The 24,545-nt window shown below is 42.8% G+C and overlaps 1 protein-coding gene across 1 annotated transcript in view; it reads left to right on the plus strand.

The window, feature by feature from the left end:
- The window catches only part of Cubn (cubilin), a 203,715-nt gene that overhangs the window by 97,931 nt on the left and 81,239 nt on the right, over positions 1 to 24,545 (plus strand). Inside the window, 9 exon segments of the mRNA XM_038333897.1 lie at positions 492 to 673; positions 5,154 to 5,328; positions 6,951 to 7,120; positions 20,161 to 20,223; positions 20,225 to 20,248; positions 20,250 to 20,322; positions 22,078 to 22,161; positions 22,164 to 22,190; positions 24,244 to 24,354. Of these exon segments, the coding sequence (XP_038189825.1) occupies positions 492 to 673; positions 5,154 to 5,328; positions 6,951 to 7,120; positions 20,161 to 20,223; positions 20,225 to 20,248; positions 20,250 to 20,322; positions 22,078 to 22,161; positions 22,164 to 22,190; positions 24,244 to 24,354 (909 nt within the window).

The raw sequence follows: 24,545 nt of genomic DNA on the forward strand, positions 1-24,545 counted from the left end.
TTTATAACTATGATTTTCCATCTCTCGCCCTTTCCGCTGGGGAGCCAGGGCAGTGTATACCCCAAGCATGTGTTCTACCGCCTAACTACACCCATGCACCTCTTGCTACTTTATGGCGGGAAAATTAAACTTTATTGTAACTTTTCTCCTATACGAGGCATTGCACGTCTTCTGTCACCTTTAGTTAGAAGAAGGCTTAGAGGGCTGGAGAGATGGCTCAGCAGTTAAGAGCATCGCATGTTCTTCCAAAAGGTCCCAAGTTCAATTCCCAGCAACCACATGGTGGCTCACAGCCATCTGTAATGAGGTCCGGTGCCCTCTTCTGGCCTGCAGGCATACATACAGACACAATATTGTATACATAATAAATAAATAAATAAATAAATAAATAAATAAATAAATAAATAAATAAATAATTTTTTAAAAAAGGCATAGATATGTCCTGGCCACTGTTGCCACTTGGCATTAACTGAGTTTTTTGCATCCGACAGGCTGTGGTGGGGAGATGTCTGGAGTTGCGGGCTCCTTCAGCAGCCCTGGGTACCCTCTCAACTATCCCCACAACAAGGAGTGTATCTGGAACATCCGTGGAGCCCCAGGAAGTAGTATCCAGCTCACCATCCATGATTTTGATGTGGAACATCATGCAAGCTGCAACTTCGACACCCTGGAGGTAGGAAGTCGGATTGTTTCTCATTGTATTACCAAATCTAGGGTAAAGCTGGAGCCGGCACACATTCTTTCCAGGGGTTAGCCTGTTCTATTCATAGACATTCTAATAAGTATCGCCTCTCTGTGGATAATGTTAGCAGACATATGGGATTAATGTGCCAGTTGGGTTTCTATCCTAGTAATGCCTGGGGCTTTGGCTGGGGCCACTTCACTAGGAGGTAAGGACAGACAGCAACATTTGGGGGACAATGTAAGCATAAAACTGGGAAAGGAGAGACAAAGAAGGAGAAGAGTCACAGTGAGCTGGTTGGGTTTGGCCCCTTTTAGAGAAGCACAGGAAGCTGATTCACTTGTCCCTATCTCTGCTGCCTGTAGATAAAGATTGTGCTTGGGCACTTTAGCAGCCCACACTTCTACCTCTGGTCTGAGGGGAGCGAGGAATCCCCCTTAGAGGAAACACCCTGCATTTGGAAGTCAGTGGGAAGATGGGCCCCAGTGTACTGACCACGTGTGCCACCGCTGCCTTCAGAGCTGCAGCTGCTGTCTGCGATTCTGGCCGCTGTTCTGCTGGAGGAACAGCTGCAGCAGCTATAGGGGATTTTTTAAAAGTCACTTAGGGTGACATTTATCTACAAAAAAAGGCCTTTGTAGATAAGGACTTTCCGATGCTACTTCAAGAGTTTATCTCAGAAAATTAAGACAACCTTTGAGAGTTTGTGATCTTAAAGTTTATACTAATCAACTTGGAAGTATCAACAAATGGAATAGTTTCTAGGCACACACAAACTCCTCATCACCTCAGCCGTGGGGACTATTTCACAACATTCTACAGCTAATAACATGTAGCCCCCACCAAGCTGGATATTTGGTTGGTTTTTATCCTTTCCCCTGCATTCATAGCACCAAACACCCAGCAAAGAGTAAGCACCCAATGTTTATGAATGAGCAAAAGAGTCCATGACGCTGACTCGTGGTATTGATATAGATTTGGGTCACAGTGATTGTACAAGACCACATTCACAATGGGATGTGAATAGTCCCGTGGGGGGAAAAAGAGGAAGATTCTGTTCACATATTATAGTTGTCGAAGTCAAGTCTCAAGTTCATGGCCTTTTTTGTGATCACCTGGATGGTGGCTGTTAAAGGCATGGATGGCACCTGTCAAAGTTTCCAGTTTCATGTGTCCCAGGGCAAAGAAGTAGACAAGGGACAGAAGGTTATGAATAGGAATAGAGAGAGTTATTAAGTAACAGCAATAAGAGTGAGCTAGTGAGCCCAGAGAAAAGCATGTCCTTGATAGCACCAGGCCCCAGCACTTGTCACCTTCATAGGTCATATACACAGCTCAAGCCTCTGCCACACTGGTATATCTTGGGCTTTACTTGGGTGTGCTCTTCTGTACAGCCAAGAGGGGAAGAGTTTCAAGGCTCTCTCTGCCAACTGATGTTTGCCATATGCCAATCTTGACGTGGTTTCCTCTAGGGAGTTCTCTCCTCTACAAATGACGGCCTTTGAAATGAATCTAGTTGCCACTATGCAAGCCCAGATAAAATGAAGTAGGGCGAAGATTGAAAATAGCAGAAAGGAAAACTTTGACCCTTTAAAGTTATTTGATAAGTTGGGGTTCTCAAGCCCTAGTGGTGGGTACAGGCAGTGATAAGAGAAAAGGAGTCAGAGCCCAAACTGGAAGGCCTTGGGTCAAATTCATACCCTTCTCTGCGGCAGGACTGCTACTATGTCACGCCTCTGTATTACTGGAGCAATGGTGTTTAGGAGAGAACAAGACACCTCTGGGTATTTGCCCTTGTAGCTTGAAGAAAGACCCGTGGGATGCTGAAGTTGTCTTTCTACCAACAAAAATACTATTTGATTACATAAAACCCTTAACACTTCCAGAGGGCTGGCAGCTGATTCTCTGTAGCGCCGTACACTGTTCCAGGCTTCCAAGCCCTTCATTTTTGTATCCCAGAGTACATGTGATTGGTGTTCACTTGGCAAAATGTAAATGGATTCATTGTGCTTTGGGTCTTGTCACACCCATTACATGTACCGAAACAGGGGTGGAGGGTGTTCTCTCGTGAGCAGTCTCAAGAGCATAGAGGCAAAAATGAGAGACTCCATTCAGCAAGCAGCACTGCTGGGGGTAGGTGTCCTACGCCAGCTCAAACATGTCTCCTATCCTGCTGTGCACAGCCAAGTAGGACTTGCTGTCACTAGACACTGGACTTTCTGAGGTCCATTAAATTCTACGGGGAGCCGACTCTTCCCTTACAGGATCGCTGTTCAGAAAGTGGCCAGTTTACAAAGCAACAGCCGTAGGGCTACTCATAGCCCTGGAATGCTGACTTGATCTTCAAAATAAATGGAGCTAACAGAGCAGAAAGCAATGTTCAAAACAGACTAAAATTGCGGGCTTTGAAATACTCTCCATCCCGGGCATTTGCTAAAAAACACATGTTAATCTCTGACCAGCATGCCATTTCTTCCCCCACAGCGTTAGTCACAAGCGGGAGTGGAATGAGCCACACCCTGGAATTCTTTCCATCCTTTCCCACTTTGACCATGTTTTATTTATGGGAACCAAAAATCGCCATTCTGTTGATTTGGTTAAGGAAATCCCAGGCTGATTTTCTTTCGGTCTCCAAGAAAGCTCTGTCTGTGGAGAGCCTGGATTGGCATCCAGGAGAGGAAATCCCCACCCTGGTACAATAAAACAAGACAATTGCTTGGTGCGGGCAGTTTGCACAGTCAGGGCCTCTCAGCAGTGGTCATTTGTGAGCTGAGCCCAGCGCCAGGGGAAGCAGAGAATGTCAGAAGCAGCGGTGTTTATTCTGTTGGAGGCTTCTAGGCCGAGCCAACTCAGTACCCATTATGTTTGTGATCTCAAGGGGATGCAGGACCAGGGAAAACAAAGATTATTTTGCCGGCTTGGAGGTTTTCTTGTCGGCACTTAGCGCCTGCGCGGTGTTCTCTGAGGATGTGTGCCTGTTGTTGAGCCCCTGAGAGTAGGAGTGTGTGTGTGCGCGCGAGAGAGAGAGACAACCTCAGAGGCCCTTCCCGAGGCTAGGGTTTTCATGGCACTCTCGGGGCCGTGCAAACAGCAAAGATCAGTTCCTCCTAATGAAAATAAGCCCAGAGCAGTAACCCGCTTTGCTTCGTTCCTTTGCGATTACTGTGCTGGTGCTCAGCCCCTCTGGGAAACAGCGGTTTCTTTTTCTTTAGTGGTTGCTGCCCTCACTGGGGGTCGGGGGATGTGGGAGGGAGATATCAGACAAAGAAATCATTATAGATTCAAGTCATATACTCCTCCTCCAAAGTAGGTTTCTTGTTCTCACTCTCTCCCCCAGGGAACTCTTGAGTGAATTCCCTATCAGTCAGCTGAGGGCTTGGGGGTGAGCAGGGAAGGGAGGGCATTGCGGAGGAGCAGAAGGAGAGTCCAGGCCTGGAGTGGTGAGGGGGGTTGCTGCCCAGTTGCTGCTCTGGGTCTCACCCAGAGATGCCTTCCGGAATTTGGCCCTGGATGCTGTGCAGGCTTAGACATCAGTATGCTTGAAAACTGTTTCCCGAAGTAGTCTTTCTTCTGTAAAGCAACTTGGAGAAGACCTTGAAGATGGGAGTAGGGTCTTCTCTAAGTCATTTCGTTCCCTCACCTCCAGTCCCATGCACAATTTAAATAAGCCATGTCTAGCAGGTGGAGTTCTCCTGGAGGTAGGGCAGGGGAAATGAAACCCTTTCTGGCAGAGTGTGCCGCTGAGTTGAGGGATTCCAGTCAGACATAGAGTCAGGCAAACTTGGAGGTGCCGGAGAGGGCTGCAGTCATGTGGGAGAGACCTGAAGGGTTTCTACATGGGCTGTGGGAAATCCTGGCCATGGTCTTCAGAGCAGGCATGGGACGATGCCTACCATTTCTGCAATGCGCAGAATACACTTCTGCGGGTTGCCTTTCAACTCCCTCTGAAGAAGCAATCTTCTTATGTTTGATTCCAAATCTTATCAAACATTCCATTTTCAGGGTAGATGAAATTTCCTAAAAATGTAACTAGAAAATCACAAGCCTTCCGTGAACTCAGTGTTCATAAGTGAGAACGTCTTTCTCCTGAGACGAACAAGATTTAGAAAGTCTGTCTTTATACTGTATTACATGCAATGTCTCTGTCAGAGAAAGCAGCAACCCTCATATACATGAAAAAGAAGGAAGCAAAAGATGGGGGATTCTGGAATAATCTCTGTGTTCTGACTTCACTATTCCATCTGATGAAGCAAATAGTTATCTTGTGGGTTATTAAAATATTTTGTTCGTAAGGCAGAGGGAGTGCACATAAATATTAGTTCAAATTTATAGTTCATCTCACCCAGGGAGACTGAGTACAATCTCTAATCATAATAGATTCTAAGAACTGGCTGCAAAAAAAAAAAAAAAAAAAAAAAAAAACCCTCAAGAAGTGTCTTTTTAAGTAAAGTCCTTTTCTACCTCTTGATAGATCTATGCAGGCCCCAACTTTGACTCTCCAAGAATAGCTCAGCTGTGTTGGCGAACACCATCAGCGAATCCCATGCAGGTCTCCAGCACTGGAAATGAACTAGCAATCCGATTTAAGACTGACAACAGTGTAAATGGGAGAGGTTTCAATGCTTCATGGCAAGCAGTCCCTGGAGGTAAGTGAACATATATGGAGATATCCTGCAGCTCTTGGAGCCGAAGCCTAGCTGATTTTACACAGTTATTGGAAGAAGGTGTGAGTTACTTTAACTCACTTTACTGTTACTTTACTGATAACTTTGTAACTCCTCCAGTAGCCAGAGTTGTTTTGGCATATGGTCTTCCTTAGAAGTCTCAATGGGGTTTGCCTCTCTGAGGACATAAATGGGCCAGTCCACGTAGAAGTAGAATCATGGTGGTTGAAGAGACTTGCTTGCTGCATACATGACGAGTTCCTTTTCCCCAGGCCAAATCTCAACATTAGTAAGTATCCAGTTCCATCGTGCCATAGAGTAGACTGAATTCTTAGCAAAGGTCAAAAGAAGTCAGCGTTAGATTTGTCAATCCAAAAGTAAGTGTTGCAATAGGGATTTTCTGCCCAAGATCTTAGGTTCAAAAGAAGTTGCTTGTTCAGATTTTTTAAGTTACACATTATATCATTTTTTTTTAACCAGGCATTCACATGATTGCTGAGGTTAGTGGTGTTCATAGCATGGTTACTATATCCCAGGCAGTTTTCTAGCTTATGAGGTCTATCTCTTTTCATCTTTACAACTTACACTGTGAGGGAAGTCTATTGTGTATCCTCATCTTACAAGCAGGGATAGGGAAAAAAGTTCAGAGAGCCCAATGGCTTGCCCAAGGTACTGTTGCTGTATGATAGCGCAGACATATAACGAGAGCCCACATTAGGCCACTTCCTTTCCACCAAGGCAATATGGAGCTATATGAATTCTCTTTTAGAGTAAATCACCTATCAATTTAGAAGTAGAACATTAAGATTAGTGCCACTGCCAGAAAACAGTGGTGAAATTTTCTGTCATTTGTTTGTATTATCATAAATTCAAGGAACAATGACTTATACTGATAGACTTTCCATTAATAGATATTTGATAACATTATAAGAATTAAACACAACTTGAGCCATGCACTCTGTCTGGAATATGAACAATTTCAAAGGCAGACATTAAGTAATTTGCAATGTTATAGTCACTGGACCACCAACATTTCAAAGGCAGGGATTATTCTTAGAGTATGTATTGTTTTAGGGAACAACAAAGGGACACTTATGGTCAGTGAAAGTATGAATTCATCTTATATTTTTGCTTTTATTTTTTTGAGACATGACCATATTTAGACCTGCTGACCTCAAACATTCACTATAGTAACAGATAAATTTGAACTTCTGAGCACCCTGTCTCCACTTCTGGAATACTGGGATGGCAGGATCCATGGCTATGCACAGTTTACGCAGTGCTGGAATTTGAACCCAGGTTCTTGTGCTTGTTATAGGCAAACAGTCTACCCACTGAATTATACCCTCAGTCCACATTATAATTTCAACTGACTTTTGGCATCAGTATTCATAGTATTTAAAGTATTTTACTCACCCATGTTCCCTTATCTAATTTGAAATGAATGAATTAATATGGATATTTGGTTCTTTAAAGTTTTAGCATAGAACCGATGCAGTAGTCTAACCAGGTAGGATACTGATCATCTGTGCTGAGAACCAGATGACTTCGAGTTTTTATAACAAGGAGTCCTCTCATGGCTGAATTGGGTTTCCTCCTTGCAGGTTGTGGTGGGATTTTCCAGGCTCCCAGTGGAGAGATTCACTCTCCAAATTACCCCAATAGCTACAGAGCTAACACTCAGTGCTCTTGGATCATCCAAGTTGGAAAACATCACCGTGTTCTCCTGAACATCACTGACTTCGACCTTGAAGCCACAGATTCGTGTATTATGGTAAGTGGCACAAACTGCAAACATTGTTACCTTTTGCAATGTGAGCAAATTTTGAGAGTGTACTTATTAGTTATGGGTGTTTTCGGGTAGGTATGTGAGCCGATTCCTAGCAACTTTAAACATAAGCACATTACATTTCCATTTGTTTGTTTTTCTTAAAATTGATTGGGGGGGGATGATATAGAAGTTTGGTCAGCATCTCCACCCCTGCTGTAGCATTTTGGGGTTTTGGCTTCATATCAAGAAATAGCTTCAATAACCTTTCTCAGTCCATTATCCAAGGAAAGGAAAAAGGGACTCTCTCTCTCTCTTTCTCGGTCTTCTTCTCTCCTCTCCTCCCTCTCTCTCTCTCTCCTCTCTCTCTCTCATCTCTCTCTCTCTCTCTCTCTCTCTCTCTGTGTGCGTGTGAAGGAAAATTTCTACAAAGCCCTCTTATGAACATGGCTCACCACAAACTAGACCAGGGAAGCCCAGTGGGAAGATTCGTCATCACTGCTTTAGATGGGTTATCATTAAGCTTCCATGGTTCCTAGAAAGTTTAACTTCTCTGGTCATCAGAATTTTTCATTTTGCTACTTAAACAAATTAATACTCTGATAGGACCAAACAGGCTGGGCGATTAGGGTACAGAAAGAGTTGCAACTGTTGGTGGGTTTGATGATAAGGAGCTGTTACAGTTACCAGCACCTAAAGCTTCCTGATTTGAAATGAATATTTTGTACTTACTATAAGAATGATTGAAGTTTTCTTTATCTTTGCAATTAAAACAATTTTGGTTACTGATTTTTCCAGCAAAAAAATTTCCATGTTCTACTTGTTTATAGGCATTTCATTCTAATATAAACTAGGCTTTCTTGGTTAATGGATCTTCCTATTTTAGCTTCCTGTAAATTCCCTACACACTCCAACTGGCTAGCTTCTTTTTAATTTGACTCAAGAAAATTCAAAAGTTTTTCCATGTTTCAAAATCATCAATTCTGATGGTGTGCATTTTAAGTATTATTTTACAAGGTTGGATCATTTAAAAAAAGTTTATTTGACTCATGACTGTATGCATACCCCCTGAATAAGGGGTACAAGTGGGAAAGGTAGTAAATATATATATATATAGAAAATCCATTCTCCTTAATGCCAACTCACACCAACTCTCCTGAAAAAGAATATTTAAAATGAAGACATCAAAAACAACTTTCTCAATGTAGCAATGTCTCATTTAATATGTGAAATATGAACACAGTATTTGAAACAGTCTTTGCCCATAACAGTTTTGACCATCAGAAAAGGTCATCAGTATATCTGGGGCTTTGGGAGCAAAGATGACAGCGAATTCAGAACCCAGCTAGATACAGGCTCTGGAAGAAAAATTATATCCTAAGTAAAATAAAGGTACAATAGCCTCTACAGTGACTGCGTCCCATCTTCAAGGCATCTGAGTGGTTCCCACAAATTTCAAGATAAGGGTTAGCAAATCTTGTGTTGATTATATGTTCACATATGGACACTGGGGGAAGCAATCTAAAGTTTCCTTTAAGGGGAGAGAGAATCATTGTAGATCCCCTGGATGTTTTCATGTGCAGCCTGTTGAAGGCATGTACTTGACGAGATGCTGTTACATAAATGAGACACGGCAGAACGGCAGGCAACAGAAACAAACTTGCTTCCATGCCCAATACTGAGATCACTAGATACGTGATTACTAAGCTCCTGAAGATAAAAATCAAACTAAAATATATCAGTAAAGAACTGCAAACTATGAAAGTCACATTACAACCATTAAAAAGAGGCAACTGAAATTTTTTTACAAAAAACAGACAAAACATACACACACACACACACACAAAAAAAAAAAACCCACAGTATCATCTAAGCTGACACTGACACGCCTGAATGAGGATGTTTGGATAAATTAGAGTAAGATGAATCAAGAAACAATGATGTGGAAGATAAGTCAGAATAATGAACATGAAGAAGGCATGGGCGAAGCAAAGACTCAAATACAGAAGAGGGACTTAGACATGTTAGAGGTGTGTAGACAAAAATCCTAGGAGGAAGAGAGAATAGCAGTGGTATTTAGAGGGCTAGTGTCTAAGGCTTCTGAAATCAAGTGAAAAATTAACTTAATAGAAATTACCTAAATTCACAAGTAGAATAAATAGAAAGGCATATTTACTTAAGAAAAACATAAAACAAGGGGTGGGGTGTGGAAAGACTGTCTTTCAGAATCTTGTAGACTAAATGCTGACTTTCTACAGCAGTAACCAGAAGAAAGCAAGCAAACAAAAAGCAGATGGAATTATAAGTTCTGCCTAAAGAAAGAAACCCTATAGGCTTGCAAAATTTCTTTACAAGCAAAAATTAAATAAATACTGATTCAAAGAAGTGTCTTTGATAAAAGTTTGAATCGGCTGGAAGCTTACTGTCCATCTACAGGCAGGGACAACAGCCACTTCTCAACTTCCTCTTTCCGCAGCACCCACAGTGCGGAGATAGAGCTCCCCCTTGGCATATTCCATGATCCTTAGAGCTCAACATACAGAGTATGATCAGGTCAAAACCCAGATTAGAGACACACCCAATTTGGGTGTGTTTTTCCTTCCTGTGCTCATGAAATGCTTTTTCCATGAACCTTGGGGACAAATACACAGACGAAAGTTTGTGTTAACTACTAACATATCTCCATGTACAGCAGGGTTTGGCTTAACCAACCATAGCAGGAGAGAATGGGCAAGAGGAAGCGAAACCTCAAATATGATCCCATCCGGAGATGGAGGTGCACAAGTAAATTGCACACAGGTTCTGGAGGGATTCAGGGTAGCAGATACTTCAAAACATACACCATACAACATGTGGTCATCTGATCACGTGGTCATCATGAAATAGCTGGAGTAGCCTAGGCAGTGCGCAGAAGGATGCTTAGAAATAGATACCCTGAAGACTTGGCAAACTATGATATATAAGAGTGAAACTGCACCAACACTGTGTGTTGCTGGGAGTGCAGTGGCTCAAAGATCTGGCTTTCTGTTAGGAGAGACCTGGGTCTATCTAGCCCAGATGTGGTCATCACTAGCTGGGCTGCTTGAGAAGAGTTCAGCATTCAGTTTTAGTCTCATTGGATGGAATAGGTTAATATGGGGGCCTATGATACATGTGATACTAGGTTATTTGAGAAAATGTGGACAATGTGCTTGCTGTCAAAGAGAAGGTTCTCCTTCTGTCACCTTCACCATGCTTGTGTTATGGATGGGTCATGTGATTTCAGACAGGGATGTCCAATGAGCAGAAAAAAGGCAGCATGGACTATTAAGAGGGTCAATGGGCTTGGGAACTACCTGGAAGGCTCCTTGTTCCCTGATACTGGGCCTCAAACTCCTTAGACATTTATGAATCTTCCTAATGGAATTCTGTCTCAGTGTACCCAGGGCTCAGCACACTGCCATCGTAATCACAGGAAAGCAGCAGGGAGTGAGTGACTCATTTGGTCCTGGAAGCTGGAAAAGCTTTCACACTGGAGGTGAAATTTAAGTGACAGAGAGTACACAGAGTCAAGCGGTGAGGGAGGCTGCCAGAGAAGGGTAGATGGGAAAATAGCACAAGGACTTTGGAACAGGAAAGGCAAGATTTGTGCCTGGAGTACAGACAGTTGTTAAGAAGCATGGAGACCAAAGCCAACAAAAGCCATCCAGGTTAAATGCTCTTCCATGCCTTAACTAAAAAGAAAAAAAACTGAATAATCTTTAGTTTTAGATTTAGTCCATATACATTTTTCCACATAACAAGAACAACTTACCCAGGGCTATATTTTACAACGAACATTGTAAGAAATGAGTTGACAAAAGAAAAGGGGTCAATAAAGACCATTGAGTGTCAATGGGGAAATGCTTGTCTTACTCTGGGCAACTGTCTTAGGAATGGAAAGAAGAGACCGTTCATAGAGACCTGTTATGGTGACAAAGTGGAAGACCCATGGGCTAATTACATGGTGGAAGGTGGGTGGGTAATGGAGATTGGGGTGAAAACTATTTGTTTAAAGAACAGATGACTGACAATGCCATTGACTGAGTAAAGAATTAAGCTTTGTGGGTTCAACAGGAAACTCTTGTGTGTAATGGCTGCCCTATGTATAGAGTTTAGAGTTTGAGTTCATTGCTCAAGGTGGGGGGTCTTAGTTGGAGTTATGCATGTAATTGTATATGTATTTCTACTTGGGTGGTTCTTGAAGTCATGAGAGAAAGAGACGAAGAGGGTCTGGGTCAAGGTGCAGTACACATTACTTGCGGGCCTGGTACTCAAAGGAAGCCCTTATCATAATCCCTAAAGTAAGAATAAGTATTTTGATAAAATATAAAAAATTGACTTCTATTTCTGGTGAACCTGGACTTGAATTATCACTGAAAAAATGATAGAAATTTAAATATGGAATGGAAAACGTCCTTGGTACATTTTCCTAGAGGAGGTCTAGGTTCCATTGATTGGCTGGTTGATAGGTTAGCTCATTCATTCATTCATTCATTCATTCATTCATACATACATTCATTGTTAGGTGCTGATTGCATGTATCACCCACTAGGTCCTTGGTGTTGAGTATGGCCTCTGTCTCTGAATGACCTGAGGATCTTGGCTTACTAAGGGCTCTGGGAACCTGGAAAGCTAGGGAAGAGCCTCCAGCTTGAACTTGCATTTGTGAGCAGAAAGAGGGAAAGGGTGGGTGCAATGGAATAAGGACAGCATCATGTCCCAGTCTGACTCACTGGGCCTCTCAGGTCAGTCTTGGGAATGCAAGTACACCAGGGCTTGAGTGGCAGACTCACCTTTCTCTTTTGTGACACAGCTGGCGGCTCTTCTAGAAGGTAGGGTGAGCCCACAGATAGCCCCAAGCTGGAGCACTGGGAATGAAAGCCAAACTTCAGCATGTAGAGGAAACAAATTTAAAATTAAAAATAGAGCCATCAGCCAGGTTAAACGTTTCCTTCCTTTAGTGGTTTCTGTCAGGTGTTTATCATGGGATGTACCACTAACTAAGGTAACAACATGATAAACACAGCCAATCTCCTTTCACATAACCCACAGCGGGCTGCACCCAAAGGCAGCAACGTGATGCCTGAATCCCTGCTAGACCCATGGTGAATAATGAGTGAGTCCTTGCCATCTGTGCTCCTGCTGGGATCGGTGCCTTTTAAGATTTGCAGAGGGCACCTGTGGGATGGTGCCGCAGTCCCTCGCTCCTGGCGCTATTATTGATGTAGAACCTCATTATTCTGGGCTGCCTGAGAGCTCAGAAAACATGGCTCAGGTGGATTTTCTAGAATTTCATCCTGCTGTAATGAAAATGGAAGGAAACCAATTTATTTAAAAGCTTCTATTAAAATGTTGAGGGTACCACACAGAGCTGACCCGCAAGGTACACCAGGAGATGGGTTTCAACAAATTTGGTAACTTCCCTGTGTTTTCTGTTACCCAGTTTTCACCCTGCTTTAACTCTGCTCTGGTTTGGGGGAATAATACACCAGGAGCAGTTCAGGTTAGGCAATAGTGGGACCTGCTGGCTGGGGGGTGGCTCTGTGTGTTCAGGAGGGAAAGTGGCTTCATCATGCTGTCCTTCCGGAAGGCTAAGTATTAAAATGACCTCCAACTGCCAGTTTAATTGCTTCATTAGAATTTCTCTTCTGAGCCTTGGAGGCTGTGGGTCTGTAAGTTCTTATGGACCTGAGAGAAAATGGGCTCAATGTAAGAGAGGGAGAAGGGGAGAGGCTGGAGGGAAGGCGGCTGAAGGGCACCCAGAGCCCCTGGAGGCTGGCCTCGGTTTCCAGCAGCCTCTTTGCTCAGCACAATGGAATGTCCGCCTTGTGAGAATCAGCAGATCAAAGGCAAGCAGAGTGCAGGCCCACCCTGCCTCTTATTTGCAGGGAGCCTACTCTAAGGCAAACAGGGCAGGGGCTGCAGGAGGCAAGCAAACCCTAACTGGTTTGGTTTTGTTATGTTCTGAAGCTTTCGGTACCTATCTAAAGGAAAGGAAGCTGAGTTTCTGATCTGAACTGAAAGGGCCCATCTCAGAGCCTCCCTCTGAGGCAGCAAAGCTTGTTCACATTATCTGCCCATAGCACCCAGGGTGCAACAGAGCAGGCGCCAACTACAGCATCCGTAATTTGTCTTATGGTTTTTGTTGCCATGCAGCCATGATATGTTTGCTTTGAAAACACTCATTTCTCAAAAGGAGCCAAAGGGAAACAGGAATAACAGATGGCTGGAGCTTCAAGGAGACAAAGGGAAGCGGCCTTCTTTAAATATTTACTGTTTTACTGAGGAATCCAGGCTAGTCACCCTTCCTTCCTCTCCCTTCCTCCTTAGCCCTCCTTGTTCTCTTCTCTCTCCCTTTTTATTTCCCTTCTTCCCTTCCTTCAGTATCTGCATCAAACATCTTAGTTTGCCCTGAGATGCTTGAGTACCATCTTTAGAAGATTTGCTTTGTGGCTCTCTTTTGACAACCTGCTTAGCCATTCCCATGCCCTTGCCAAGTGAATCTCCAGCAGCTGTGCCGAAGCAAGGGAAGCAGTTGAGCTGAAGCCACAGCTCTCAGTTCCCGGGCCAGGCTATTTATTGTGTTTTATGTTTGTTTTGGCTCCGTCTCTAAATGCTTCCTTTTGGGGGATCTTTAAGTCAGGACGTGCAAACGCTGCACATCTTTACATCTCCCAGTCTTCCGGAAATGTGAAGAGCGAGTTGTAGTGTAGAAACAGCCCAGGAGCGGAGTCCTGAACTGAGACACCTTGGTGCTCCTTGCCCAGCAGCATGCTGGTAAATATCACCGCTGAGGATGTCCCTGCTTCCTTCTTCTCTTCCCTCGGGAAAAGCCGCTGCCCGGAGTCATGTTTCCATATCCTTCCCTGGTTACATTGGTGACTAACAGCACGGAAATATCCTGAGGGACTTCCCAGCTTTGTCGTTAGTCTTTGTCCAAGACGGGACTCCCCATCGTTGTCATAGTACATCCTCTCTCTTGGAGCGGATCTGAAGCTGGGAATCCCATTAGCAGCTACACTACTGTATATAACATGTGAAGGCGGTTCGTGAGTTCTCTCTTCTCAAGGTTGATTTTTGTCCCTTGATGTTGTTATGCACGGATGGCATGACTGCTCCGTGGTACGGGAAGCCTTTATTGTGCGTAAGAGAGACTATCCAGAGGCATCTGCAAGAGTTCAAACAGGGAGAGAAAGAAATAGACCGTACACGGTCAGCAGACTATACATGGCAAGTGCTATCTGCAAGAGAGGGCAAAATAGCTGGAGGTAGAGAATCAGAAAGCGTAGTCAGGGTAGCGGAGGAGGGGCCTAGAACAGTGCCAACAGCCAGGTTGTGAGAAGGGGAGGGAAGGAGCCTGGCACAGGAGCATTGAGATGAGAGCAGGGACTGGGGGAGTCTGGAGGCTAGCATGGACATTGGTTATGCTGCCAGGGGCCAGAGGTATGTGTTAATTGGAGATCCATTAGTCCCTTTTGCTGGTGATAAGGGACATGACTCCTTTTGGTAGAGGGGAACCAGCTTCACGAGTTCCTGAGGAATGCTGGCTTTTATCCAGCCTCAGGGTAAGCTCATCTCTGGATATCAGGAGTTCCTTCTGGAGTTTGGGGAAATTGGAGCTTCCTTTGGCCCTGACAGACATGAATTAGTTCTTTTACCCCCTGAGTATATTCCCCTTCCCCACATCCCTTTCACTTTGCTAGGATTTAAAGCACTTGAAGCAGGAAACCTGAGTAGCCAGAGGTAAAGTCTGGTGAAGAGTAAGGGCCGAGTGGCCAGTGAAGTGAGGGCAGCAGCGAGAGCCATGATTGGGCCTGTGCAGTTACCAGTACATCCAAGTCCAAGAGCACAGCTGGCTTTAGCAATCAGGGATATAAACTCTTGGTTTATTTATTGGCCTAGACACTGACTGAGCTGTTAGACACCTCACAGTTAACCATGCTGGAAATACTGTACCTCTTTAGTGGAGTGGGGTGCATGACAGAGCACTCTGAAATCCACAGGAGCTCAAGACTTTCTAAAAGGTCCCTGTCAGCATTCTCCAAAGGAACAGGAGAGATGAATTGCCTTTGAGAATGAGGACAAGCAAGCAGAAGGCAGAACTTCTGTCTTTCCTTGTCCAGAATTTGAATGAGTCTTCCAACCTCAAATAATCCAGATAAGAGTGGATTCCCCTTCAAATAATCCAACCAAGAAAAACCCCTCCCAGCTGTGCCCAGCTGATTGGCTTTTGGTTAGCTCCAGATGAAGTCAAGTTGACAGCCAAGTCACAGTTCCTAAGATGCTTTATTGAGTTTTAGACAATCAGGAAGTTCCCAGTGATTATCTTTCTGAAAGGTCATGGAATCCCACTTAGCTCACAGAATTCTGGTCTCTTAATATTCAACCTAAATGTATGAAACTTGATTTTACCTTTCCTTTGGTTTAATCAGTAATATGTCAGGAGGACGGATCTACACTGTTCTGTGCTACCAGTGAGTATTTGTTTCCAAGTTACTTACATTTTTCTAAGTCTCAGGTTTCCAAACGGCATAATGAGCCAATAAGAAGAACTAAATAACACACACACACACAACACACACACACACATATACATACACACACACCACATATATATCTGTGTGTGTGTATGTGTGTATGTGTGTGTACATATATATACGTATATTTGAGGGTACTTACAAGTACCTCATACTGGCATTTTGCTGTTGCTACTGAGTCTTCCATTGCCACCAACTTCTGAAATGATTAGTCGTCTTAGACATATGGCCTTAGTTGTCTTTTTGTGTTGGTAGATCTTAGGAACACAGAACTGGATGTAGAATCCTCAGCTCTTTTTGGAATCATAACAGTTCCCTCTTGGTGTTTAAATACTTAAAATTTAGATATATAACTATTTTTCAGTCTCCCAACATATTATCCTAAGGAAATTAACTTTTTAATACATTTCATGTATTAATTTTGAATATTTATGTGTATGCCTATGGAGATCAGGAAAACAACTTGTTAGAACCCAACCGCCTCTCTACTTCCACCATGGGAGCAGGTCCCAGGGATCCACATCGGTTATCAGGTGTGTTTTGCAGGTGTCTTAACTGCTGAGCCATCTCACCAGCACCCCCCCCCCCGCAACACATTTTGTTAGGCTGCAGATTGTGTTATTTTGTTATTTCCAATAAAAATAAATCATAATTTATTTTTCATAAAAAATTTGCAAATAAATTAGGAAGCAAAAAGTATAGTGCCACAAATGGAAAGAAAACCAACCCACACTTGTACATCCAAGTTTTTCTTCATGGAAAGCTCAATATGGAAGTTTTTGAAGTAAATGATGTGTTACTCTGCCAGAGTCAAAATTCATTTTGCCCTGCAGTCATGGGCTTTGGGCCATAAGAAGTGACTGATGTTTCCATCAGGTTGATCATGAGCCATTTAGTCATTCTAGGGTTATAATCAGAGCAGAAGGGGCACTCCGGGCTAAAGCAATGCTAGTAGCATCCATATCAATAATGTGTTCTTCCCTTCTGAAGTGTAGCCACCACTGACTGCTTGTCTGATGTACTCTACAAACCTGTAGGGCTGTTTAGCTTGCCTTTTGTATTTGACTTCATACTTTAGAGACAGCGCAAGGCACCATGGCAGTTGCTGGGAGACTGAACTGGAAGATGGCACAAAGCCAGGTAGAAAAACAAAGTGATCAAGGCAAGATCCAAATACTAAAGCACCCAGGGGGAGCCTCCAGGCATGAGCAGAGGAGATGGAATCAAAGCTACATCAGAGAAAACCGACAGCATACTGAGCCCTTGGGCTGGGAGATAGAAGAGAGATGGAAAATGTTTTGTTGTGAAGATTTGTGCTATTTATAGGTATCTGTTATACAAACAGTGCACCAGGAACTCTCTTAATTCTTTTTATTCATTTCTTTTTAATTCTCATAATAGTATGTGATAAAAACTAATCTTAGCTCCATTTCAGAGTAGGTGTCTGAACAATGATTAGGAAACCCAAGAAGGAGAGCAGCTTGTCCCCCAAGACGGACAACATCACCTTCATTATTCCAATTCCACACTGAAGTTTATATTTTCTGCTAAATAAGATTATCTTTCACTCTAAAAAATATTCTTTCAGTGTTTAATAGCTCATATTGATGAGTTCATTAATAATGAATATCCACATCAACACATTATATGCAGTAAGTTAAAAGATTCGCATTGTGTTTTCTCAGATTGCCACTCTGTAAGGCTCTGAACATAGATCCCCTCCTCCCAGGACTGTGAATGTCATCAGGAAGGGATGTCAGCCTCTCACTTGAATGATTTGTCCCCTAATGCCTCTTGATATATGACAAGGGGGACATGTATTAACGTGACAATGGTTGACATTTACTCAACTCTCACGATATTAAAATGTCAACTATGAAAATTCCTAATCCATTAGCTCAGTTCTTGCTTCTGGCTAGGGCTCAGGGTAGGGAAGGAGCTGAGGCATTGCATCTAGTCCTGTATCTGAGACTCTCTGGGTGCATCTAGTCCTGTATCTGAGGAGATTCTCTGGGTGCATCTAGTCCTGTATCTGAGGAGATTCTCTGGGTGCATCTAGTCCTGTATCTGCAATTCTCTGGGCTGTGGGAGAAGCTCAGAGCCCTTGGTTCACCTCATTCTTCCCCCTCTCTCATGGTGCCAGGGAAAGGCAACTGGGAACTGAGTGTGTGGGGCTGTCTGTGCACTGTGTTTACACTACTGTCGTTTGCTTCTTAGTCTCAGAATATAGAAAACCTGGTATGACAGCAGTCACAGGGATCTCTCTCCCCGTGAAGAGCTTTTTACTGTTGAACCTGCTTTTTTTTTTTTTTTTTTTTTTTTTTTTAATAATCAACCTCATGAAGAAGAGGGCAGCTTTTTCTTAACTTAAGGTTTTTTTCAACCCAGTCCTCTGTTCTTAGAAACTACAGACTGCCATATGTTAGACATTTATACATCTCATATTTACTGGACGTTCTATGCCAAGTTATGTACTTTTCCTTTCTTTTTATATACTACGGGTACATTTCGACTTAGTAAACGTGTATGCTCGAATCTCGTAATTTTATACCATCCCCAGTCCTTTAGGAAGGGACCCTCTTTCCCACAGAAATGTTTACCACTTAGCCAGCTCTGCCTCGGCTTACTGAGAGCTGTGCTAATTGAGTCCATGAACATGGTGGCTGCTTATTCTTTAGTCCGATTCAGCTTCAAAAAACCTTACTTCATTAGTGTCGCCTAGAAGAAAAGAGTAAGTTGAGAGTCTTGTCTTGTGTGTATACTGCTCAGGCATTTTCTCCTTAAATAGCAGGCTGAAAAAGCAATTCCTAAGCCTGGTCTTGGCAGCAGACTTAAGAATTACTTAGGCTATATGAATTCCCGTGGTAATACAATTTGCTAGTTCTGCTTTGGGAGCTAAGTCAAAATAAGGGACCACACATATTGATAGTTTTGTGACAGTCCTCTTCCTGGATATCCTCTGAGTCTGGGGGAGAAGTGTGACACACGAAGTCGTGTGGCTAAACACTCTCTGCAGAAAACAAGGGACTGGTCAAAACTGATCAGAACTGAAAATCATATTTTGAATTAGCTAGAAGAATAATCATTCAATTTTCTGTCAGTGTTCATTGAATAAAAGCCATTGTTAGAGTTTCATGTATCGAATGCTTTGTATTTAAAACGTCACATTAAATGATAAAAGGGGAAGGGAGAAAGAAGTATTGTTCTGGAACCAGGACTTACTTTGTATTTATTACATAGTGGCCTGGTCCCTTTCTCTGAGAATGTAAGTCCTATTGCCCATCTGACCCATGAGGTTGCACAAATCAGCTCAGAACACCCCTAACCCTGCTTCTCTAATAGAATGCTGATGAGAGTCATCACTAGATTCTTCCAAGTAACTTATGAATGTCTTGCTTACTTTAGATCCCTGAATATTCTGTTATCTCCCCAAATTTTTCTAACAAAATATAAGTGACAATTAGTTTTTAATGAGATAGTCATAATTAATTTATTTCAGAGACTCACTCTCATTATAGCAATATATCTATCCTGTTCAACATATATCTTATATTGGACAAAATAAGAGTTTCAATTCTAGACCCTAAAATCAAGTTTTCAGACTCAAAATGACTTGTTCCCTCTTAGGAATTATGTGACTTATACTTTGCTAAGACTATCTATAAATTTGTTGATAAAGATATAGGTAGAGAAAATAGTTGAAATGATCAAATGAGAGACTGAATTCAGTTTCTGATGGAGTATGTGCTTATTGGTAACAAGTGTTACCAAGCAAAGAAAAGAAACTCATTCGTTCCTGCTTTATACATGAAAGTGTTCTAGAATGCATGTTAGCTCAGACAACAAACAGAGGAGTAACCTCCAGTTTTAGAATGATGCAGAGTTTGGAGCACAGATAATATAAACTTTACTCCACTGACACAGAAAGTGTCTTGGAGGAGTGCCAGCATAGTACTGGGCAGGGTCAGAACCTAATACATGTCTTTGAACCAGGTAATTTTCCTAAACAGGTAATCCCACTCATGTTATTAGAAGAATTCTGCCGCTTTTCTTGCTCATTGTCTATGAGCCTCTGAGGAGGCAAAAGGTTTCAAGGAATGTTGTCCTCTACAACGAACGTTTACTTGTTATCTCTCACTTGTTTGCTTTTGTGTTTACTCTGCATCAAACATTTTCAGTACACAACTCGTGGGCATGTGCTGATGGTCATGGGAAAAGGAGGCCTGTGAGGGTCAGAACTTACGGAGGTAATAATGGGCTTAGCGGAAAACCTCACACTGAAATCTTTAGATTGTCTCTAGAAAATGATCAAATGCATTGATATGCTCTCTGGAACTCTACAGCAAGACGATGAAATAAAGCCAATTGTTCTAGATCCAGCCAATGCAATGTTTTACTGGTTCGTTGAGATGCAGATGGCCCACAGAATTGGGCCTGTATAGATGTAAACTTGAAGTATTGAGAGTTTTCTGTCTTCCGTCTTCGTAGACTTATGATGGCTCAAGTTCCTCAAACACCCGTGTCGCCAGTGTGTGTGGAAGACAGACACCGGCCTAACTCCATCCTCTCGACAGGAAAACAGCCTCTTTGTGAGATTTCAGTCTGGCTCTTCCAGACAGAGCAGGGGCTTCCGAGCTCAGTTCAGGCAAGGCAAGTATACTGTGGGTCACCAGAGCCCTGGAGGGCTGTAATGATACCAAACTTCAGAAGCTGATCAAAGTTTAATATGCAAATGTTCAGATAGGAAGACTTGCAGGTATTCTAGCTGTTCCTACATTTTACACATCTTTGTCTGCCTTAAATGATGATTGTGTCTCAGGATCTGCGCATCTCTTAAGCACTGTGTTTTTAGAATAACATTTAATGGTACAGTACCAATGATATACAAAATAAAAATTAGCCAAATTAATTTACCTAGCACCTATTCAAGGAGATAGACAACTGTAAGACTTGTTTGTAATGTAGAGTCTGTCTCCATGGAGTGCTTTACCTCATTGCTGAATCCCATGGCTTTCCATTGTTTTTATCTTCAAGTCCAGCCTTTTCACCAGATTTCTCTCAGAGATTAATCTTCATCAAATTGACAGACATGAAGTAACCCAGAACATTAGGGGATGGTTAATTGGTTTGAATGGGGCCTTGATTTTTATCTGGATGGCTCAGATCATTTACTTCAAAAAAATGTTAATTAAAAATATTGGACGTGTGTTTCTTTGGGTGTGTCATGGTGTACGTATAGAGGTCAGAGGACAACTTACGGGACTCAGTTCTCTCCCTTCACCATGTGGGTCTTAGGGATTGAACTCATGCCTGCAGGCCTGACGACAAATGTGTTTCCCGCGAAACCACCTCACTGGCTTCACCTTAAATAAGGTTAGCCTGTTTATTCCACATGTGCCTATTAGCAGCTCTACTGGTAGACTTGCTGGTATCACATTAGTACAGAGTCCTAGATGAAGTGTATTTCTGAGTCAGTCTGCCAACGGTGCACTCTCAGAGACAGCGGAACAAGACACTAGTGTGAATGTCTGCTATTCTCGGTGATTTCAAAGAAAAAGCAGTACTCAGTGCTATTTTTTTTTTACACTTACCATTCCTTTAAGTGTTGCTATGGAGTAAAAGTACTCTCCTGTCCCCCTGACAAACTCACCTACTCCTGCTCCATCTTTCTCCCAAATATTTCCAGGAGACATACTGTGGTCACAGTGATTCCTCGTGTCTGTCCTGTCTCTGTGTGGCTTAGAATATGAAAACCACTCCATCTGTTAGCCACAGTCCCCAAACCAGCCCTGACCCTTTTACAGTGCTGCTGCCGCCAATACTGTTTAGGCCTCTCGTGCTTCAGTCAAGGCTGTATAAATATGGCCCCTCTCCTCACCCATGGCTTTGCTCGGGCTGTCCACTCCCTGCACTGTTCTCACCCCCCAGGTCCTGGTTCAATCCTGCCTCCTCTGGAGACGGGGCACTTGGCAGTGAGATACACCCTCCTCTCCTTGTTTCCATAGAATATTGAGTTTCTCTGGTTAACTTGTAATCGTCTTTATAAATTGAGTGCTTTCCAGAGAAAATAGAGTTAATTTATGAACAAATTACCCTTCTTATAATTCACAAGGAAACAGAGGAAGTGAATCAAAGCCAGGGTATTGATTGAACAATTCAGACAATTCACAACCATTTAGTGTATTGTTCTATGCCATAGCCCCACTTCCTATAATTGAAAATATTATAACTGTAAAAGTATTTTGTCATTGTCTGTCTGTATGGTTATGTGTAACTTCCTTAGCAGAGAGGTTTCTTGGCATTCACGGTGGAAATAAGAAGCCTTTTCAGAAGTCATACTAATAATTGTTTGGGTGTCATTGGTAGAAATCAAAAGTATATGACATGTGTGTTTTTGCTTCTCAGAATGTGGAGGTCACATCATCACTGACTCTTCTGATACTATTTCCTCTCCGTTGTTCCCTGATAAATATCCAAACAATCACAACTGTACTGGATACTAGAAGCTCAGCCTCCATGTAAGTAACAGAATAAAAAGTAAGGAGTCTGGTCGGGGCAAAGGGATCCCTTTGGGAGGTATGGCTGTCAGTAGAACACTTAGCTCTTCAGTGGCAACAATTGCCTAACTGGCAATCTTTTATGGAAGGGCCCTGGTTCCTGGAATGCAATGGAAATAGTCATTTTCTAGTCTGTAAGCAAAACCTGTCTAAACTGATTCATATTTAACTTAAAGGGAGTTTTAAGGCTGGGTGTGGTAATCCTAGCACTCTGGAGGCTAAGACAGAGGATTAAGAGATGGAGATGAGGCTGGGCTCACAATAAGGTCAAGGCCAGCCTGAGTAATGTATGGAGACCTCGTCTCTAAAACTTCCAAGGGCTGCGGAGCTGAAGGTCTAGCTCAGTGGACTGAGTGCTTTCCTGTCACCAGTGAAGCTCTGGGTTTGATCCCCAGAACTACATGAGTCGAGAGTGGTGGCACATGCTTGTCATTCCAACACACACGGAAGTAGGAGAATCAGAAGTTCAAGGTCACCCTCTATTCATATCCAGTTGGAAGCCACTCTGGGATCAGTGAAATCCTTGTTTCAAGAACAAGCAAGCAAACAAACAAACCAATAAAGACAAAGGATTGAAGACGTGACTCCTAGAACACCTACCTACCTATCAAGTATTGCTGAGCATAGTACATACCCATGAATATGTGAATAAGAAGGATATAGTTTGGAGAAATACCTTACAGTTGGAGGATATGATCTCACAAGCTATTGATCACTAAAGGCGAAACTAATAGCAATACCCCGTCTCTCCTGCCATGGATATATTTATGAGATCTCAGTACAGGCCTAGAAGCACTCAGTAAATGTTTGCCTTCTTTTCTTCTCGGAATCTTAGTATTCTATTACCTGACATGGTAGTAGTCTGTTCATGTTGACAGGCAGAGAAAATGAGATGATCCTTATAGACATGACACAATAGCACCACATAGAGTGATTCTGGTCTCATTACGAATCCAATTTCATGTGACCCCTGCCCTCCTTTAAGATTTCCAGGAAGAATCTGTGATTTCAGACTCAGTGTGGGAAAACCATTAAGTTCTCTGCTCTGAACTCTAATTAATGACTTGTGTGAAAATTGGACAGTCACTTAGGCTAATCGGGTCCCGGCATAAAATTATTTGCAGAAGAGCTGGGTTTAAATATTATTAAATTTAATTTAATTGTTATTCATTGTGAAATTAAAATTTCACAAACGGATAGAATTTTGTGGCCATGCATGAGATGTGGGCGCCAGTGATGTAATTTTGAGTCTTTGTAGATGGAGAGGGTGGAGCCCCAACAAAACTGAAAAAGAGAAGCCCCCTGCCTTGAGCCCCGCAGTTTTGTGCCTACTGCTTATTTTCTCATGAGCTGTAAAAGCATCCAGATGAAAGTTCTCACGGCAAGGCCAGCAACAGGAAAAGATCCCATTCTGAACATTAGGGCCACAGTGAAGGACAACAATAGGAAAATGTACCCAGGCACTTGCTGTTCCTTACGTGACTCAAAGCGTTCTTGGTGGATGATTCAGAAGCTCAGGGGCACTGGTTCTGACCCCTAAATCAGCCTGAGTGCCAGGAGGCATACCCTGTGCAAAAAGGATCTTTCAGCACAAGCACATGTAAGGAATCAGAATCTCAGAAAACTAATCTGTGGAGGAAAGTATTTATGGGAGGAACACAACAATGGCTGATAAACAAAACAACAAAAGCCTAAAGTTACATTTTCCAATAAGACAGTTCCCAAAGCCTCTGGGGTGAACTTGCCCGAGACTCCTGATTTACCATGACTGGCATTTTGGATTCTACAGGCATTTTCAAAAGCATTGATTCTGTTGCTCTTCAAAGGAAGCCCTTGAAGCACAAAGCAGAGCCCTTAGCTCTGTTTACCCACCCCAGCCCTGTGCGAAGCTGCCAAATTCCTTGCTTCCCTGCTGGAAAACCCTCTGAAAGTACCAGAGGCAAAAATATCTCTGTTCTGCTTGCCGATATTTTATTAAATAACCAACCCTCTTCTCTCTTGTTTTTCTCTGCAGTCAATCATATCTCTCTCACCTTCAGCCACTTTCAGCTTCAGGACAGCACGGGCTGTCAAGAGGACTTTTTAGAAATTTTGGATGGCAAGGACTATGACGCACCTGTCCAAGGTACAGAGACTCGATCCTTTACATCTGTAGTCTTGGCATGTAGTGTGTGTGTGTGTGTGTGTGTGTGTGTGTGTGTGTGTGCTGACATTCAAAGTTACAGTGTTTCCAATAAGCATGAAGAGCCTCAAAAGCCACATTGGACTAATCAGAGGGTAGGAAAGCAGGATAATGTGGGGCTCAAGAAACCCAAA

This window comes from Arvicola amphibius, chromosome 6 (genome assembly GCF_903992535.2).
Source record: "Arvicola amphibius chromosome 6, mArvAmp1.2, whole genome shotgun sequence".
In the NCBI taxonomy this organism is placed as follows: domain Eukaryota; kingdom Metazoa; phylum Chordata; class Mammalia; order Rodentia; family Cricetidae; genus Arvicola; species Arvicola amphibius.